The sequence below is a fragment of the Micromesistius poutassou genome (assembly GCF_964030765.1).
Source record: "Micromesistius poutassou genome assembly, chromosome: 22".
NCBI lineage: Eukaryota > Metazoa > Chordata > Actinopteri > Gadiformes > Gadidae > Micromesistius > Micromesistius poutassou.
Genome location: NC_140292.1, coordinates 3,484,759 through 3,498,303, shown reverse-complemented (window position 1 = coordinate 3,498,303; position 13,545 = coordinate 3,484,759). Strand labels below are relative to the sequence as shown.

General features: G+C 49.2%; 1 protein-coding gene across 1 annotated transcript in view; it reads left to right on the top strand.

Annotated features, from left to right (window-relative positions):
• The window catches only part of myo5b (myosin VB), a 37,652-nt gene extending 25,293 nt beyond the window's left edge, over positions 1-12,359 (top strand). Inside the window, exons 22-39 of the mRNA XM_084486972.1 lie at positions 240-476; positions 769-862; positions 1,325-1,470; positions 1,723-1,836; positions 2,054-2,188; positions 2,577-2,642; positions 2,978-3,205; positions 3,448-3,557; positions 5,504-5,702; positions 6,512-6,605; positions 6,971-7,117; positions 7,719-7,870; positions 7,984-8,073; positions 8,445-8,595; positions 9,991-10,285; positions 10,724-10,898; positions 11,214-11,294; positions 11,710-12,359. Coding sequence (XP_084343098.1) covers positions 240-476; positions 769-862; positions 1,325-1,470; positions 1,723-1,836; positions 2,054-2,188; positions 2,577-2,642; positions 2,978-3,205; positions 3,448-3,557; positions 5,504-5,702; positions 6,512-6,605; positions 6,971-7,117; positions 7,719-7,870; positions 7,984-8,073; positions 8,445-8,595; positions 9,991-10,285; positions 10,724-10,898; positions 11,214-11,294; positions 11,710-11,862 — 2,667 coding nt within the window. The 3' untranslated portion in view covers positions 11,863-12,359. The remainder of the gene's footprint in view (positions 1-239; positions 477-768; positions 863-1,324; positions 1,471-1,722; positions 1,837-2,053; positions 2,189-2,576; positions 2,643-2,977; positions 3,206-3,447; positions 3,558-5,503; positions 5,703-6,511; positions 6,606-6,970; positions 7,118-7,718; positions 7,871-7,983; positions 8,074-8,444; positions 8,596-9,990; positions 10,286-10,723; positions 10,899-11,213; positions 11,295-11,709) is intronic.
• The last annotated feature ends 1,186 nt before the right edge of the window (positions 12,360-13,545 follow it).

The following is a 13,545-nucleotide window of genomic DNA, read 5'->3' as shown; positions in this document are numbered from 1 at the left end:
TTAGTAGCAAATGTTGAAGTAACCTACGGATTTCAGTTGCTTTTCATAAAGAAGTTACAAAATGACACTTAACCTCAATACTTTAATTAGTAGTATGAGTAATAAAAGTATTTGTAGTACAGTAGCAAGTCAACAACGCGTCATACGAACAAAGGATTGACATGTACCAGATTCCAACCGTTTATTGAAAATAGTATATAATATATACATAATCATTTAGAAGTGTTCACTCCTTTCAGTCCAAGGACCTCAAGTCCCAGAACGAGCAGCTGCTGTCCAACAACACCAGCCTGGGGTTGGAGGTCACCAAGCTGCAGAAGGAGCTGGAGCAGGTGCGCATTCGCCACGGCGACGGCAACCAGCTGACCTCCCTGCAGGAGGAGCTGGCCCGGCTGAGGGCGGAGCTCAAGGAGTCACATGACCAGAACCAGAGGCAGGAGGCGGAGCACGGCAGCGAGAAGCTTGTCCTGACTCAGGTGAGCCGAGACTTGGGTTCAGGTGCGCCGGGGGCAGGCTGGGTTTTTTTTTTTTTTTGGTTACCGTGACAACGGCCTGAAAATCAATCCGCTTGACTGCAGCGGCCGCGGATTCCACGGCAGGATCTGATTTACAGCTAAAAAGGGAAAATAAGACGCGCACACACATAAAAAAACAAATCAGAGCTTAAACGAATCAATACAAACCTATGTTATGTTTAGCCCTGCTTTTATATGTTGTATAATGTAATATATGACAGAAAAATCTTAATTTCTGCCTGGTTTGCTGCAGCGAGTGGAGGAGTTGGAGAAGGAGAACTCCCTGTTGAAGAGCGATAAGGAGGCGATGAACCACAAGATCCTGCAGCACTCAAAGAGCACTGAAGGTGAACCCCTAGCTCCTCGCTCCGATCCCTAGCTCCTTGCTCTGATCCCTAGCTCCTCGCTCTGCTCTCTGGTCCCCCAGGATGGAGTGAGGAATTCTCTCTCTCTTTCTCGAGAGAGAGAGAGAGAGTGTGGTGTGGGGCGAGAGAGGTGGAGATCGTATCAGGTTTCCTCCCCTCCTCGGGGGAGACCAGGGGGCCGTTGTTTGCGGCTTGTCTCTCTTGGGGCTGAAAACAACACACATTTTGAATTGTATTCATTTATTTACTTCATTCATTCATCGTGATTTTGGCACCAACACGCAAAGACCCATTCTATCCATGGGTACACCTGCTTCGTGATGAATCACGCGATGAGTCCACCGCCTCTTGGACAGTGTAAATGCCCCGGTCTGGACCCGCCAGGCAGAACCCATCACCGCCATAAACCCAGCGTAACCGCGTCGTATGTCCCGGTGTGTGCAGACCAGGAGAGCAGCGCCTCCCAGAGGGAGACGGACCTCCAGAAGGACCTGGACCAGGAGAGACTGCGCTACCAGAACCTCCTGAAGGAGTTCTCCAGGATGGAGCAGCGCTTCGACAACCTGGAGGAGGAGGTGGCTCTCACCAAGGTAACGTGAGATGAGGTAGAAAGTGGCTTTTATCCTTAGATGGGTGTGATACTATAAGTCCATGACGGGAAATAAGGGCAAATACAGGTGATGCCCAGGTAGGATAGTCTACCTCAACAAGGTAGGATAGTCCACCTCAATAAGGTAGTATAGTCTGAAAGGAGAGAATATAATTATATGAATGCAAAAATAATAGTACTAGGGTGTCATTCTCATAATAATAAAATAACGTAAGACGTTACTTATTTCCAGCGAGGTCACAGGAGGAACCCGTCCAACGTGAGCAGCCTGGAGTCGGACTCCAACTACCCCTCCATCTCCACCTCGGAGGTGGGAGACGCGGAGGACGCCATCCAGATGGTGGAGGTGAACACACGCTAGTATAACATCTGCACTCAGTCAACTGGTTAACTGGTATAAAATATAACCGATGCATGTGTGTCTTTTTATATCGTCGATCAATACAGTATTCTCAGTCTTTAGCCGTGATTATTGCTTGAAACAGAGGACGTTTACATTTGGGTTTGTTCATTTTTGATCTGGCTCCAGCTATTTGTTTTTTACTGTATCTGTGGCTCCCCAGGAAATGGGCGTGGAGAAGGCCGCGATGGACATCAGCATCTTCATGAAGCTGCAGAAGCGCGTGCGGGAGCTGGAGCTGGAGAGGAAGAGGATGCAGGCCAACATAGACAAGATGGAGGAGCTCGCCAAGAGCAAGGTGGGAGGAGGGGGGGTCGCCGTGGCAACGCGGTACCCGTGATCAGTAACAAAACGTTATGATGGCAAGGGCTCACGTAACACACCAGAACAAAGCCATTGTGAATTAGGAGTGTTGCCTATGTACTTCTATTTAGTCATTTAATAGATGGCTTTAACCAGAGCAACTTTCAGGGATTTTCTTTTCATGTAGGTTAGGTCTGTGGACATTAGGGTTCTGACCCTAATCCTAACCTTTCAGCTAGGAGTGAAACACCCATGCCACGTCTCTTTTAAGTCATCGAGGCAGAAATGTTAAAGAACATCTAAGTTCCCATCGTAGCTAGCATACCGGCCCCTTGCTAGCATCCAGGGGCGTGGTCCTGACTGCGCTGTGTGCTGATGTTTAGGTCACAGAGCGAAGGAACCTGACGTCCCAGGATGAGGTTGCAGATCTGGCCTACAACAGTTTGAAGGTACAGTCGGGTCTCTTAAATACACACTTAACTTGGCACTATTTATATTTATATATACATGAATACATATTTATACCAATCGATCATTTTTTTAAAGTGTTTAAACCTTGCAAAAGTCACAACCACTGAGGCGTTATTGAGCTATATACATAGAAAATATATTGTATGTATGTTGGGATTCATGTTGTATATGAATCAATGATCATGGACAATGGTTGTCGATGATCTGGGCTGACGAATAAGATTTGACTATGCAGAGTCTTCGTTGAGGACACCCCTAACATATAAATGTCTCGGTGTCTGTCTATGTCCTATTTTCGCTCCAACCTCTACAGAGGCAAGAGCTGGAATCTGAGAACAAGAAGCTGAAGAACGACCTGAACGAGATGAGGAAGACCGTCGGTGACCGGGTCTCGGACGACGGCTCGTCCACTGAGCTTCAGGAGAGCTACAAGCTGCTGCTCACCCAGCTGAAAGCGGCCAATGAGGAGCTGGATGTTCGCAAGGAGGAGGTGCTTCTGCTCAGGACCCAGATAGTCAGTGGCCCACAGCAAAATGGACATGTAAGTTTAACAGGATTTATGTAGTGAGGTTATATACATTTATGGATTGTTTGTGAATGGAGTTTATTAGGATTTATTAAACTATGTTTGAGTATACATTAATTGGCATGTGTGACCCGAGCAGGAATGCAACCCCTAACTCTGGGTCTTATTAAAACCATGCTTACTCCAATTCATCTATTCATTCAGGAATTTGAAACACGCCATGTCTTTTTGACAACACCATTGTGTTGTTTGCGTAGATTGTCTCTGAGAAGGAGAACAGCATCAAGGCTGAGGAGAACAACAAGAAACCTCCCAAAGATAAGGAGGAGGCGCTGAACGCCTACCAGGAGGTGTCAGAGTCTAAGAGGTAGGTAGTCCCTCACCGTCATGCTGCCACTTCATGCTTCTCCATAGGGTTTCATTTTGACTATGTTGATCAATATCAAGTCAAACAGACCTGGGGGAGGAGTTCTTTGTAAGGATTTTGCTATAAACACTGATCGTTTTGCGGTTTAAGTACAAGTTTAATAATGTATAGTATTATCCCTAATATGATCTATCCTCATTTAGTACAAGATTCTTTAGCAATAGCGTTGTTTGGCTTTGATTATTTTAAATATTCATCATAGCTTTGGTTTAAAGATAGCTTGCATTTAAGTTTGCTTGGAATTTTACCATCCAAATGAGAAACTATCAGAACATTCCAATAACTTCTAACCTTCTTCCTCTGTGTCTACTTTGTTGCTGTCATCTCTCGCCTATTTTCTCCGGCCTTCATGATGTTTTCTTTCCTTCCTCGTCTCTTCTCCGCCTGCTTTCCTCTGCTTGCCTCCTCCTCCCTCTGGCATCAGCTTCTCTGAGGACTGGGCTCATTTGAACGAAGACGGGGAGCTGGGCCTGGCCTACCAGGGTCTGAAAGAAGTAGCCAGGTCTCTCTCGCTCTGCTTGCTCTCTCCTTCCTCTCCTCCTCTTTGTGTTTTATTCCTTTCCCTCCTCCCTGTGTATGTGTGTGTCACTTCCTGGTTAGTATAAGGAAGAGGAGTGTTCCCTGGGACCTCTGCACTGGGGCCCCTGTACACTTTGTGGACTCACTGTGACGCAGAATCTGAGTGCTATTACAAGCCGTTTCTAAATCGACCCGTTTGTGACGTCACAAGTGGGACTGTCCACCCAGATGTATGATGGGTAGATTAGACTTTTAGTCAGTACAGTCAGCTTGGTAGGTCTATCAGTCACAAATGGTCGGACATTCCCCACTTGTGATGTCACTACAAGCCGTTTCTGCATCTAACACTATAGTGACATCACAAGCGGGACTGTCCACCCAGATGTATGGATTTGATTTCCATTTGGAACAGTCCGCTGGGAAGTGTCCGATCCTATGTCTGACTGATAGACCTACCCACTATAGTGATGTCACTCTAGTGTTGGATGCAGAAACAGCCTGTAGTGACATCACAAGTGGGTAGGTCTATCAGTCAGACATATGGTCGAACGCTCCCACTTGTGATGTCACCATGGTGTTGGACGCAGAAACGGCTTGTAGTGGCTAATCAATGTCACACCTGGTGATGTAATAGGGAAAGGTGTGTGGGGGGGGGGGAATTAGGGCACAACCCATGACCTCACTTCATATCACATGACTGTCACAATAAGAGCTGTGCATGTAGCTCATACACTTGGTGAGGCTTGTTCCCCCCGACTTTGCTCTCTGTGAGTGTGGTGAAGAGAAGGTCAAGTGTGCTGTGTATTGGTACCCCACTGCCACCATCCCAGCATGCATTTGGTCACTTTGTTTGGTGACTTGTGCGTTTGAGTGTAAATGTAATGTAAATGAGTGTAAATCCCTAGAGAGCAGTATTGAGATAAACTCCTCTGTCTTTGTGTGTCTGAAATGTTCCCCAAATGTCTTTTGAGTTTGGTGTGATAATATTCATGAAGTCATCATTCCTTCATCCACCCATCCACCAATGTCCAAATTTCACCACGTCATAACTCGCCATCATTCATTCATTCGTTCATTCATTCGTTGCTCCACTTATTCATCCATCCATCCATCCATTTATTCACCCACCCATTCATTCAATTCATCCATCCATTCATTCACCCACCCATTCAATCAATTCACTCATTCATCCATCTATCCATTCATTCACCCACCCATTCAATCAATTCACCCACTCATCCACCCGTCCATTTCTCCATCCAATCACACCATCCGTCCAATCATCCATCCATCCATCCCTCCACGTCTGCTCTATCCATGTCCATCCCATTCACCCATTCACCCATTCATCCGTCCCCCCCGCCCAGGGTGCTGGAGGCCCAGGTGCAGAGCCTGTCCCGGCAGCATAAGGACGAGCTGGAGGCGCTCCACACCCAGATCGAGGTCCTGCGCGGCGACCTGGAGAAGAAGACGGAGGCGCTGAACCACACCATGTCGCTGTCCCCCGAGGCCCAGGTGGAGTACAGCGTGCAGCAGGAGATCACCCGGCTCACCAACGACAACCTGGTGAGAGACCCCCCCCCCCCCCCCCCCCCGTCTGCTCTGCTGCTCTGACCCGCTTGAGATGAGGGGGGCGGTCGTCTGGGGTCCCCGACCGAAGGGAAGGGGCGTCGCTCTGGGACGCCTGATATGGGGACACTGGAGACGACGGTCTTATGAGCTATAGATGATGATTTGTTTTGAGGGGTGTGTGTGTGTGTGTGTGTGTGTGTGTGTGTGAAATGATTTGATTGGCAAACGCCTCAACTTTGGACTCTGTAGGCGGGGTTGATGATGTTTAAACATGAGAGTGGAATTGGTTGCACAGATATGTGCAAAGAACCAAGAATTACAAAAAATGTACCATATATACACAATGTGTGCAGTATGTGATTGTTAAAACTTCTATAGTAGAGGTACACATTATGTCTGTCTGAAGTGACGTTTTCCTGTGCTCCGGTCCATTGTGTGGAATAATGTAGGCTATTGTGGAAGATGTGACATAGTTCTGATGTTACTGCTTTGCATACGGGCTTGGCCTGCTATTATCCCCGTCTCCTCCCAGTGTAAGGTATATGGAGACTCTGCATTGTTCCCTTCTCAGCTGGTTACCTCACCACGCACTCCTCCCTGCCTTATGTCTCCATAAAACATGTGTATCCTCTTCTGTCCTAGTCTGTGCTTTGAAGACTTACGGGCTGCATCTCGTAGGCGACGTTGTAACCATTCTTCCCGTGGCCGTCCTTGCGTTGAACATCTATGAGGTGCTTGTTTAGAGTCGGACCGAAGCTGTTCTCAAAGCGTTGTGCGTCTGCCTGTGTTCTCTCGGGGTGCAGGACCTGAAGGAGCTGGTGGAGAAGCTGGAGAAGAATGAACGGAAGCTGAAGAAGCAGCTCAGGATCTACATGAAGAAGATCCAGGAACTGGAAGGTAAGGGATAACGATCGCTGTGCTAACTAGAATCCTGAGGTCCTCCTCGTGAAATCACGCTGCATGACGTTCGTACGGGTACGTGATTCATCTATAGACGGTGATCGGGCTACGGTATTTGTTTCCATGGAAACGATTACTTGAAAAAGTAATAATTGTGTTGTTCTTCAAAATTTTTACAACAATCTATTATTATAATCTATTATTGCATCTTTTTATCTCATCACAACCATTTTATTTATGTATCGATTTGCATTATCCGTGCCTCTACTGATCCATTGAGTCATTTCAGTTATCCCCATCAAAATAAACACCACTGCTGTCAACGACCTCCACACTAACAGTGACCTCTGCCCCCTCTCCAGTTTCCCCGGTGACGCCGGTGGAGTCAGCACGGTCCCGGCCCGAGCTCAGCCGCCAGGTGACGGTGCAGCGCAGGGAGAAGGACTTTGAGGGCATGCTGGAGTACTGCAAGGAGGACGAGGCTCTGCTGCTCAAGGCCCTCATCGCCGGTAAGACCGGGTTCAGGTGCCCAGGGCAGGGGCCCGGTTCAGGCCGGGACCCGGGGCAGGGGCATGGGCAGGGGTCGGTTCAGGGGCCCCGGTTCAGGGGACGGACCGGGCTGGGTGCCGGGCCCTTTGACTCACAGAGGTCCTGGGTTAACATCCTGGACGGATTCATGCTACCTAGTTAGGGATCAGCTGAGCTGAGAGGCTTAACCTACCTGTTCCTTAGAGAGCAACTTAGGGAAAGTATGGAGCAATTTGGGTGTAGGATGATTGTCAAAGTGAGAAACCAGCCAGCGTAAGACCCATTTCTGAAAGCATCGAACCGAAAAAAGAAAAAGAAAAACTGTAATTACTTGAAATTGCAATTTGAAGGGCCAAAGAAGAATTCATTCGTTAGGGAATATATTGGTTCATTGCATGTCAGAAATCACAATACGGGCTGGAAAGAATGATACTTTGTCTTAATAGAAGCTAAATAGAAGTTGTTGAACTTCACGTAGAGATTACTCTGGCTTTGTGACTTTGTCAAATTTTCATCTAGCTTTGTATCCCAGAAAGACAATATTTTGTGTAAATTGGGAATGTGCGTACGTGCGCTCCCCAGAGATCCGACCCAGCACCGTGTCGGCGACGGTGCCCTGCCTGCCGGCCTACATCCTGTTCATGTGCATCCGCCACGCCGACTACGTCAACGACGACGAGAAGGTGGAGTCCCTGCTCACCTCCACCATCAACGCCATCAAGAAGGTCCTCAAGGTAACGCCGCCGCCGCCGCCGCTCTGAAAGAGCTGTCGCTGCACTCTGTGTTCTGCAGTGATCGCGTCCCGGAGTCTTTGTGTGTTTTTTAACGTTAATCCGTCGCTCTGCAGAAAAACGTCAACGACTTTGAGATGGTGTCCTTCTGGCTGGCCAACACTAGCCGCCTGCTGCACTGCCTGAAGCAATACAGTGGAGATGAGGTGAGGACATCAACGATATATTCATTGTTTAGTTTCTAAAGTCTAGTAATTCTTTTTTATAAACCTTGGGTCATTCATCTGGTTCCAGGGCTAACACAATACGACAATGTTGGCCTGATTCAGAGTTCAGCCTGTCTGATAGCTCCTATCCTGAGACTCTTTGGATAAAAGTCTCCACCAAAACGTTCTCTATTTCTAATGAAATATTGAAATCAATTCAATGATCCTTCAATTAGTTTGACGTTTATTCCTCCTAATTCGCATTCGATCAATAGAAATCATTAGACTTTTGCCAACGACGATTTGAAGTCAACGAGTCGATTGCAACGTTTTTTGTTAAGACTTCACCTCGTGTTGTTTGTCGTCCCAAGGCGTTCATGACCCAGAACACGGCCAAGCAGAACGAGCACTGCCTGAAGAACTTCGACCTGGCCGAGTACCGGCAGGTGCTGAGCGACCTCTCCATCCAGATCTACCAGCAGCTCATCAAGGTGGCCGAGGGCATCATGCAGCCCATGATCGGTGAGTGCCACGCCCCCGCCAGCCGCCGCAAACCTCTTCTGGGGTCACCCTTCTGTAATGTCGTATTATTAGGGCGACCGTAGCTCAGGAGGTAGAGTGGGGGTTGACTGGTATCCGGAAGGTCGCTGGTTGGATCCCCGGCTCCTCCTAGCCGATCGTGGAGGTGTCCCTGAGCGAGACGCCCCACCCTAACTTGCTCCTGGCGAGCTGGCTGTCGCCCTGCGTGGTTGACTCCGCCGTCGGTGTGTGAATGAATGGTCGCTTTGGATAACAGTGTCAGCAAAATCCCCTCGATGTAAATGTATTAATGTGCCATGCCAGAGCCTTAGATCTGTAAGGGAAACAAACCACGTTGTGTGTGTGTGTGTGTGTGTGTGTGTGTGTGTGTGTGTGTGTGTGTGTGTGTGTGTGTGTGTGTGTGTGTGTGTGTGTGTGTGTGTGTGTGTGTGTGTGTGTGTGTGTGTGTCAGACGTGGTGTACATAATGATATGTGTAGATGTTTCTAATGCAGGGCTTTGGAGAGTTCAGAGACGAAAACATGCATCGAAAAGGTTCAGTTTTGTTTTGTAGAGAATGAGGTGCTAACCACAGGTTAAGGAAGCAAAGGGTGCATCCATCTAGAGTCAGATTAGAGTCGAAGAGAACAATGCATTGTGGGTATGTAGAGGAGAGAAGGGGAACAGTCACACTGGGCTATTTATCTAACATAAGGCAGTACTGTTCCAAAAGCATATTTTTAAACCTGTGGTCTGCTACATTAACTCAGTTTACAAGAAAAATCAAGAGATGACATCAACGGTCCAAAGCATCACATCCAAAGTGTTCTGTCAATGATTTCATTAGTCCCGATAGACATAAGCCGTTTCTCAATACCAAGTACGCGGACTATGTTCTCGCGGACTTGGAAGTACGTACTTGGCAAGTCCGGACTTTCAAGTACAGACTTCCGAGAACGCGAGTACGCACCTGCAATTGGAACAGCAGCGGACTCGATGATGCATTCTGGGATATTTAACGGTCCCAAGTCCACACGAGTCACCTCCGATGCATCCTCGGTAGAACGGCCTCATCGAGAACGCATCGAGAACACTTCCGGGTTTTACGACAGTACTCGCGTACTCGCGTACTTGGAATTGGAACAGTGCTTGGGCTACCACTGATGACGTTTACCGAGAACACAAGTACACGAGAACACACGAGAACGCAAATTGAGAAACGGCTATAGTTTGGGTTCAAAATTCCTTGAATGTGGGGAAACGTCGGCTCACCCATTAGCAGTGGCTCACGTGATCACCAACGCCCTCAACACTACGACTCCCATGGACCGACGCTGACCTCTCCTTCTTCCTTCCCTCCGCCCCCCGCCCCCCCCCCCCCCCCCCCCCCCTCCACCAGTGTCGGCCATGCTGGAGAGCGAGAGCATCCCCAGCCTGTCCGGGGTAAAGCCCATGGGCTACCGGAACCGCTCGTCCAGCATGGACCACGACGGCAGCGGGCCCAGCACCTACACCCTGGGCGCGCTGATCCGCCAGCTGGGGCAGTTCCACAGCGTGATGGGCGAGCACGGCCTGGACCCCGAGATCGTCAGCCAGGTGGTGCGGCAGCTGTTCCACTGCATCAACGCCTTCACCCTCAACAACCTGCTGCTGCGCAAGGACGTGTGCTCCTGGAGCACGGGCATGCAGCTCAGGTCAGTAAGGGAGGGGGGCTACGGGGTTGGCGGTGGGGTCGGGGATCGGGATTTGGATTTGGATCCGGCTCTGAATCGGGATTCGGTTGTGAATTGGGATGGGGATCTGAATCTGGTTTCAGGTCCGGATTCCCAATCCTGATCCTAATTCAGATCCTAATCCTAATTCAGAAACTTATCCAGATTTGGATCGGGATCTGAATGTGGTTAAGGTTCTGGATCTGGATCGGGATCTGAATCTGGATAAGGGGCTGAATTAGGATCGGGATCTAGATTAGGATCGGGTTATGAATCAGGATAAAATCAGATTCCGAAATTCAATCGGAAACGGAATTAGGATCAGAATCAGATCGTCTTTTTTTTATATACACCTCATACATTAAGGAAGTATGTCCTCGTCATGGCTCCACGTATGCGTCCCTCTCCCTCGGCCCCCAGGTACAACATCAGTCAGATGGAGGAGTGGCTCCGGGCCAACAACCTGCAGCAGAGCAAGGCGGCGCCCACGCTGGAGCCCATCATCCAGGCCGCCCAGCTGCTGCAGGTCAAGAAGAAGACGTCCCAGGACGCCGAGGCCATCTGCGCCCTCTGCACCGCGCTCACCATGCAGCAGGTGAGACGCACCTGAGCACCAGGTACACACCTAGTCCAATGGGAAGGGAAGGTAAGACAGGTGGGACACACCTGAGCACCAGGTACACATGCATACAGTCCAATGGGAAGAGAAGGTAAGACAGGTGGGACACACCTGAGCACCAGGTACACATGCATACAGTCCAATGGGAAGAGAAGGTAAGACAGGTGGGACACACCTGAGCACCAGGTACACATGCATACAGTCCAATGGGAAGAGAAGGTAAGACAGGTGGGACACACCTGAGCACCAGGTACACAGGAAGAGTAATGCTCTTGTTTCTTTGTGTGTCAGATTGTGAAGATCCTGAACCTGTACACTCCGCTGAACGAGTTTGAAGAGCGGGTCACCGTCTCCTTCATACGAAACATTCAGGTAGGTCTGTCCGTCTGTCCGTCTGTCCGTCTGTCCGTCTGTCTGTCTGTCTGTATGTCAGTCTGTTTGTCTGGATGTATTTCTGTGTGTCTGTCTGCTTACATCTTCCCGTCTGCCTGTGTGTCTTCCTGTGTATCCCTCTTCCTGTATCCCTATCCCTGTGTGTGTCCGTTTACATCTGCCTGCCCGCCTGCGTGTCTGCCTGCGTATCCCTCTGTGAGTGTTTTGTCCGTCCGTCCGTCTGTCTGTCTGTATGTCTGTCCCTCCGTGTGTCTGTGTACATCCGCCTGCCTGTGTGTCCCTCTGTGGCTGTATGTCTATCCGCGTCCCATCTGAGCTCACTCCCGTCGGCTCGCGTCCCTCCTGACCTCCATCCGCCCCCTCCCTCCCTCCCTCCCTCCCTCCCTCCCTCCAGAGTAACCTCCAGGAGAGGAACGAGGCGCCCCAGCTGCTGGTGGACACCAAGCACACCTTCCCTGTGCTCTTCCCCTACACGCCCTCCGCCCTCAGCCTGGAGAACCTGCACATCCCCGCCTCCCTGGGGCTGGGCTTCCTGGTCAGGGTGTAGCGGCCCCCAACCCCTCCCCTCCTCCACAGGGGTGCAGGGTGGGTGGGGGGGGTGGGGGTACGGCGCCGACAACCTTGTGGTCGTCGTCGTTGATGTTCCGATCGATTCGATCGATGTGTTTTTCTACGTATTCCCGGTTTTTCCGCGATCCGATTTTACGCAGCGTTCCTCGCTTAGCCCCCCCGACCCGGTCAGTGTCTTCCGTGAGAGGTGTTGTCGGAACGAAGGCAGCCTGGATGCAGTGTCATTGTAAAAAAAAAAAAAAATACTACTGTAATGCTGTCTTTTTTTTTTTGCTGTACACGTTTTTGCACTTAAAGTGGCAGTGAGACGGATGGATATATATGTGTATATAAATTGAAAAATCAGAAACTGTTATGAAACAATTGCAGGACATTTAACGCAAGTGTTTGAAACGCACCTCGTGCCAACGACCCTACTGTAAGCAGAGCAAAGAAACCCTGCCCTGATTGACTTGTTTCACCATCTACCGCTCCTAGCTCTAGGGGCTGAAGCCCCGCCCATGTGTGTCATTGTCTCCCACTGTAAAGTACATTATTGTTGTTGTCCTGCACTTGCAGCTTGCAGCACTCCTGCAGCTTGTAGACGGGCATGTGAGAGAGAGAGAGAGAGAGAGAGAGAGAGAGAGAGAGAGAGAGAGAGAGAGAGAGAGAGAGAGAGAGGAGAGGAGAGAGAGAGAGAGAGAGAGAGAGGAGAGAGAGAGAGAGAGAGAGAGAGAGGAGAGGGAGAGAGAGAGAGAGAGAGAGAGAGAGGAAGAGAGAGATAGAGGAGAGAGAGAGAGAGAGAAGAGAGGAGAAGAGAGAGAGAGGAGAACTCTTGATACGAAGACTTTGAAGCCATCCTCCATTTCTACACCTTTAAGTAAGTTAGGGGACCCAGTCATGTGTGAGTGTAGTAGGGGGGGATTCAACTGAGAAGAGGGTGACTTATTTCTGGGATTACAGCATTGAGTTACATTTGCAGGTGCTTGCATATTGCTCCCGATGAAAATGAACAAACACCAATATAGACCTCTGAAGAATAGGTCCCGCCTCCGAGGCTCCGGTTCCCTCTGTCAAATGTCTATGGGAAATAACATGGGGTTTTTGAATGATCGTACATAACAAACTCTGTAGGTGGCGAATAAGTAAAAGCTGAGTCACGTTTTGACCTACACATTTTTTCCACCGACAATCTAAAAAGCCAGTCGAAACTAGATGGAAAATGTGTGAAGTTCAAAACGTGATGCAGCTTTTACTTCTTCGCCACCTACAGAGTTTGTTATGTACGATCATTCAAAAACCCCATGTTATTTCCCATAGACATTTGAGGGGGGTCAGGGGTCTATTGAGCCAATGCACCCTCCCTATTGGTTGCGGCTGTTGTCGGATGAAGTTTCATGAAGGCGTACTGTCATATCACTGTTGGCCAACTTCGGCCAATGTTGGCTATTGCTGTTCGTTGGGGGAAGCGTGCAAGCACCTTAAAGGGCCCCTATTTCTTATTTTTTGAATCAATTTGTGATATCACAAGTGGGATTGTGGTCAGCCCATACGTACGATGTGTAAGATCAAGTTCTCCGTTCCCCTGTGTTCCACACCAACCGGTAGACGGAATCCTCAGTCGAATTTGTCTGGGTGGACACTTCCGCATCACAAATGGAATCGATTTGCTTCTTTAAAT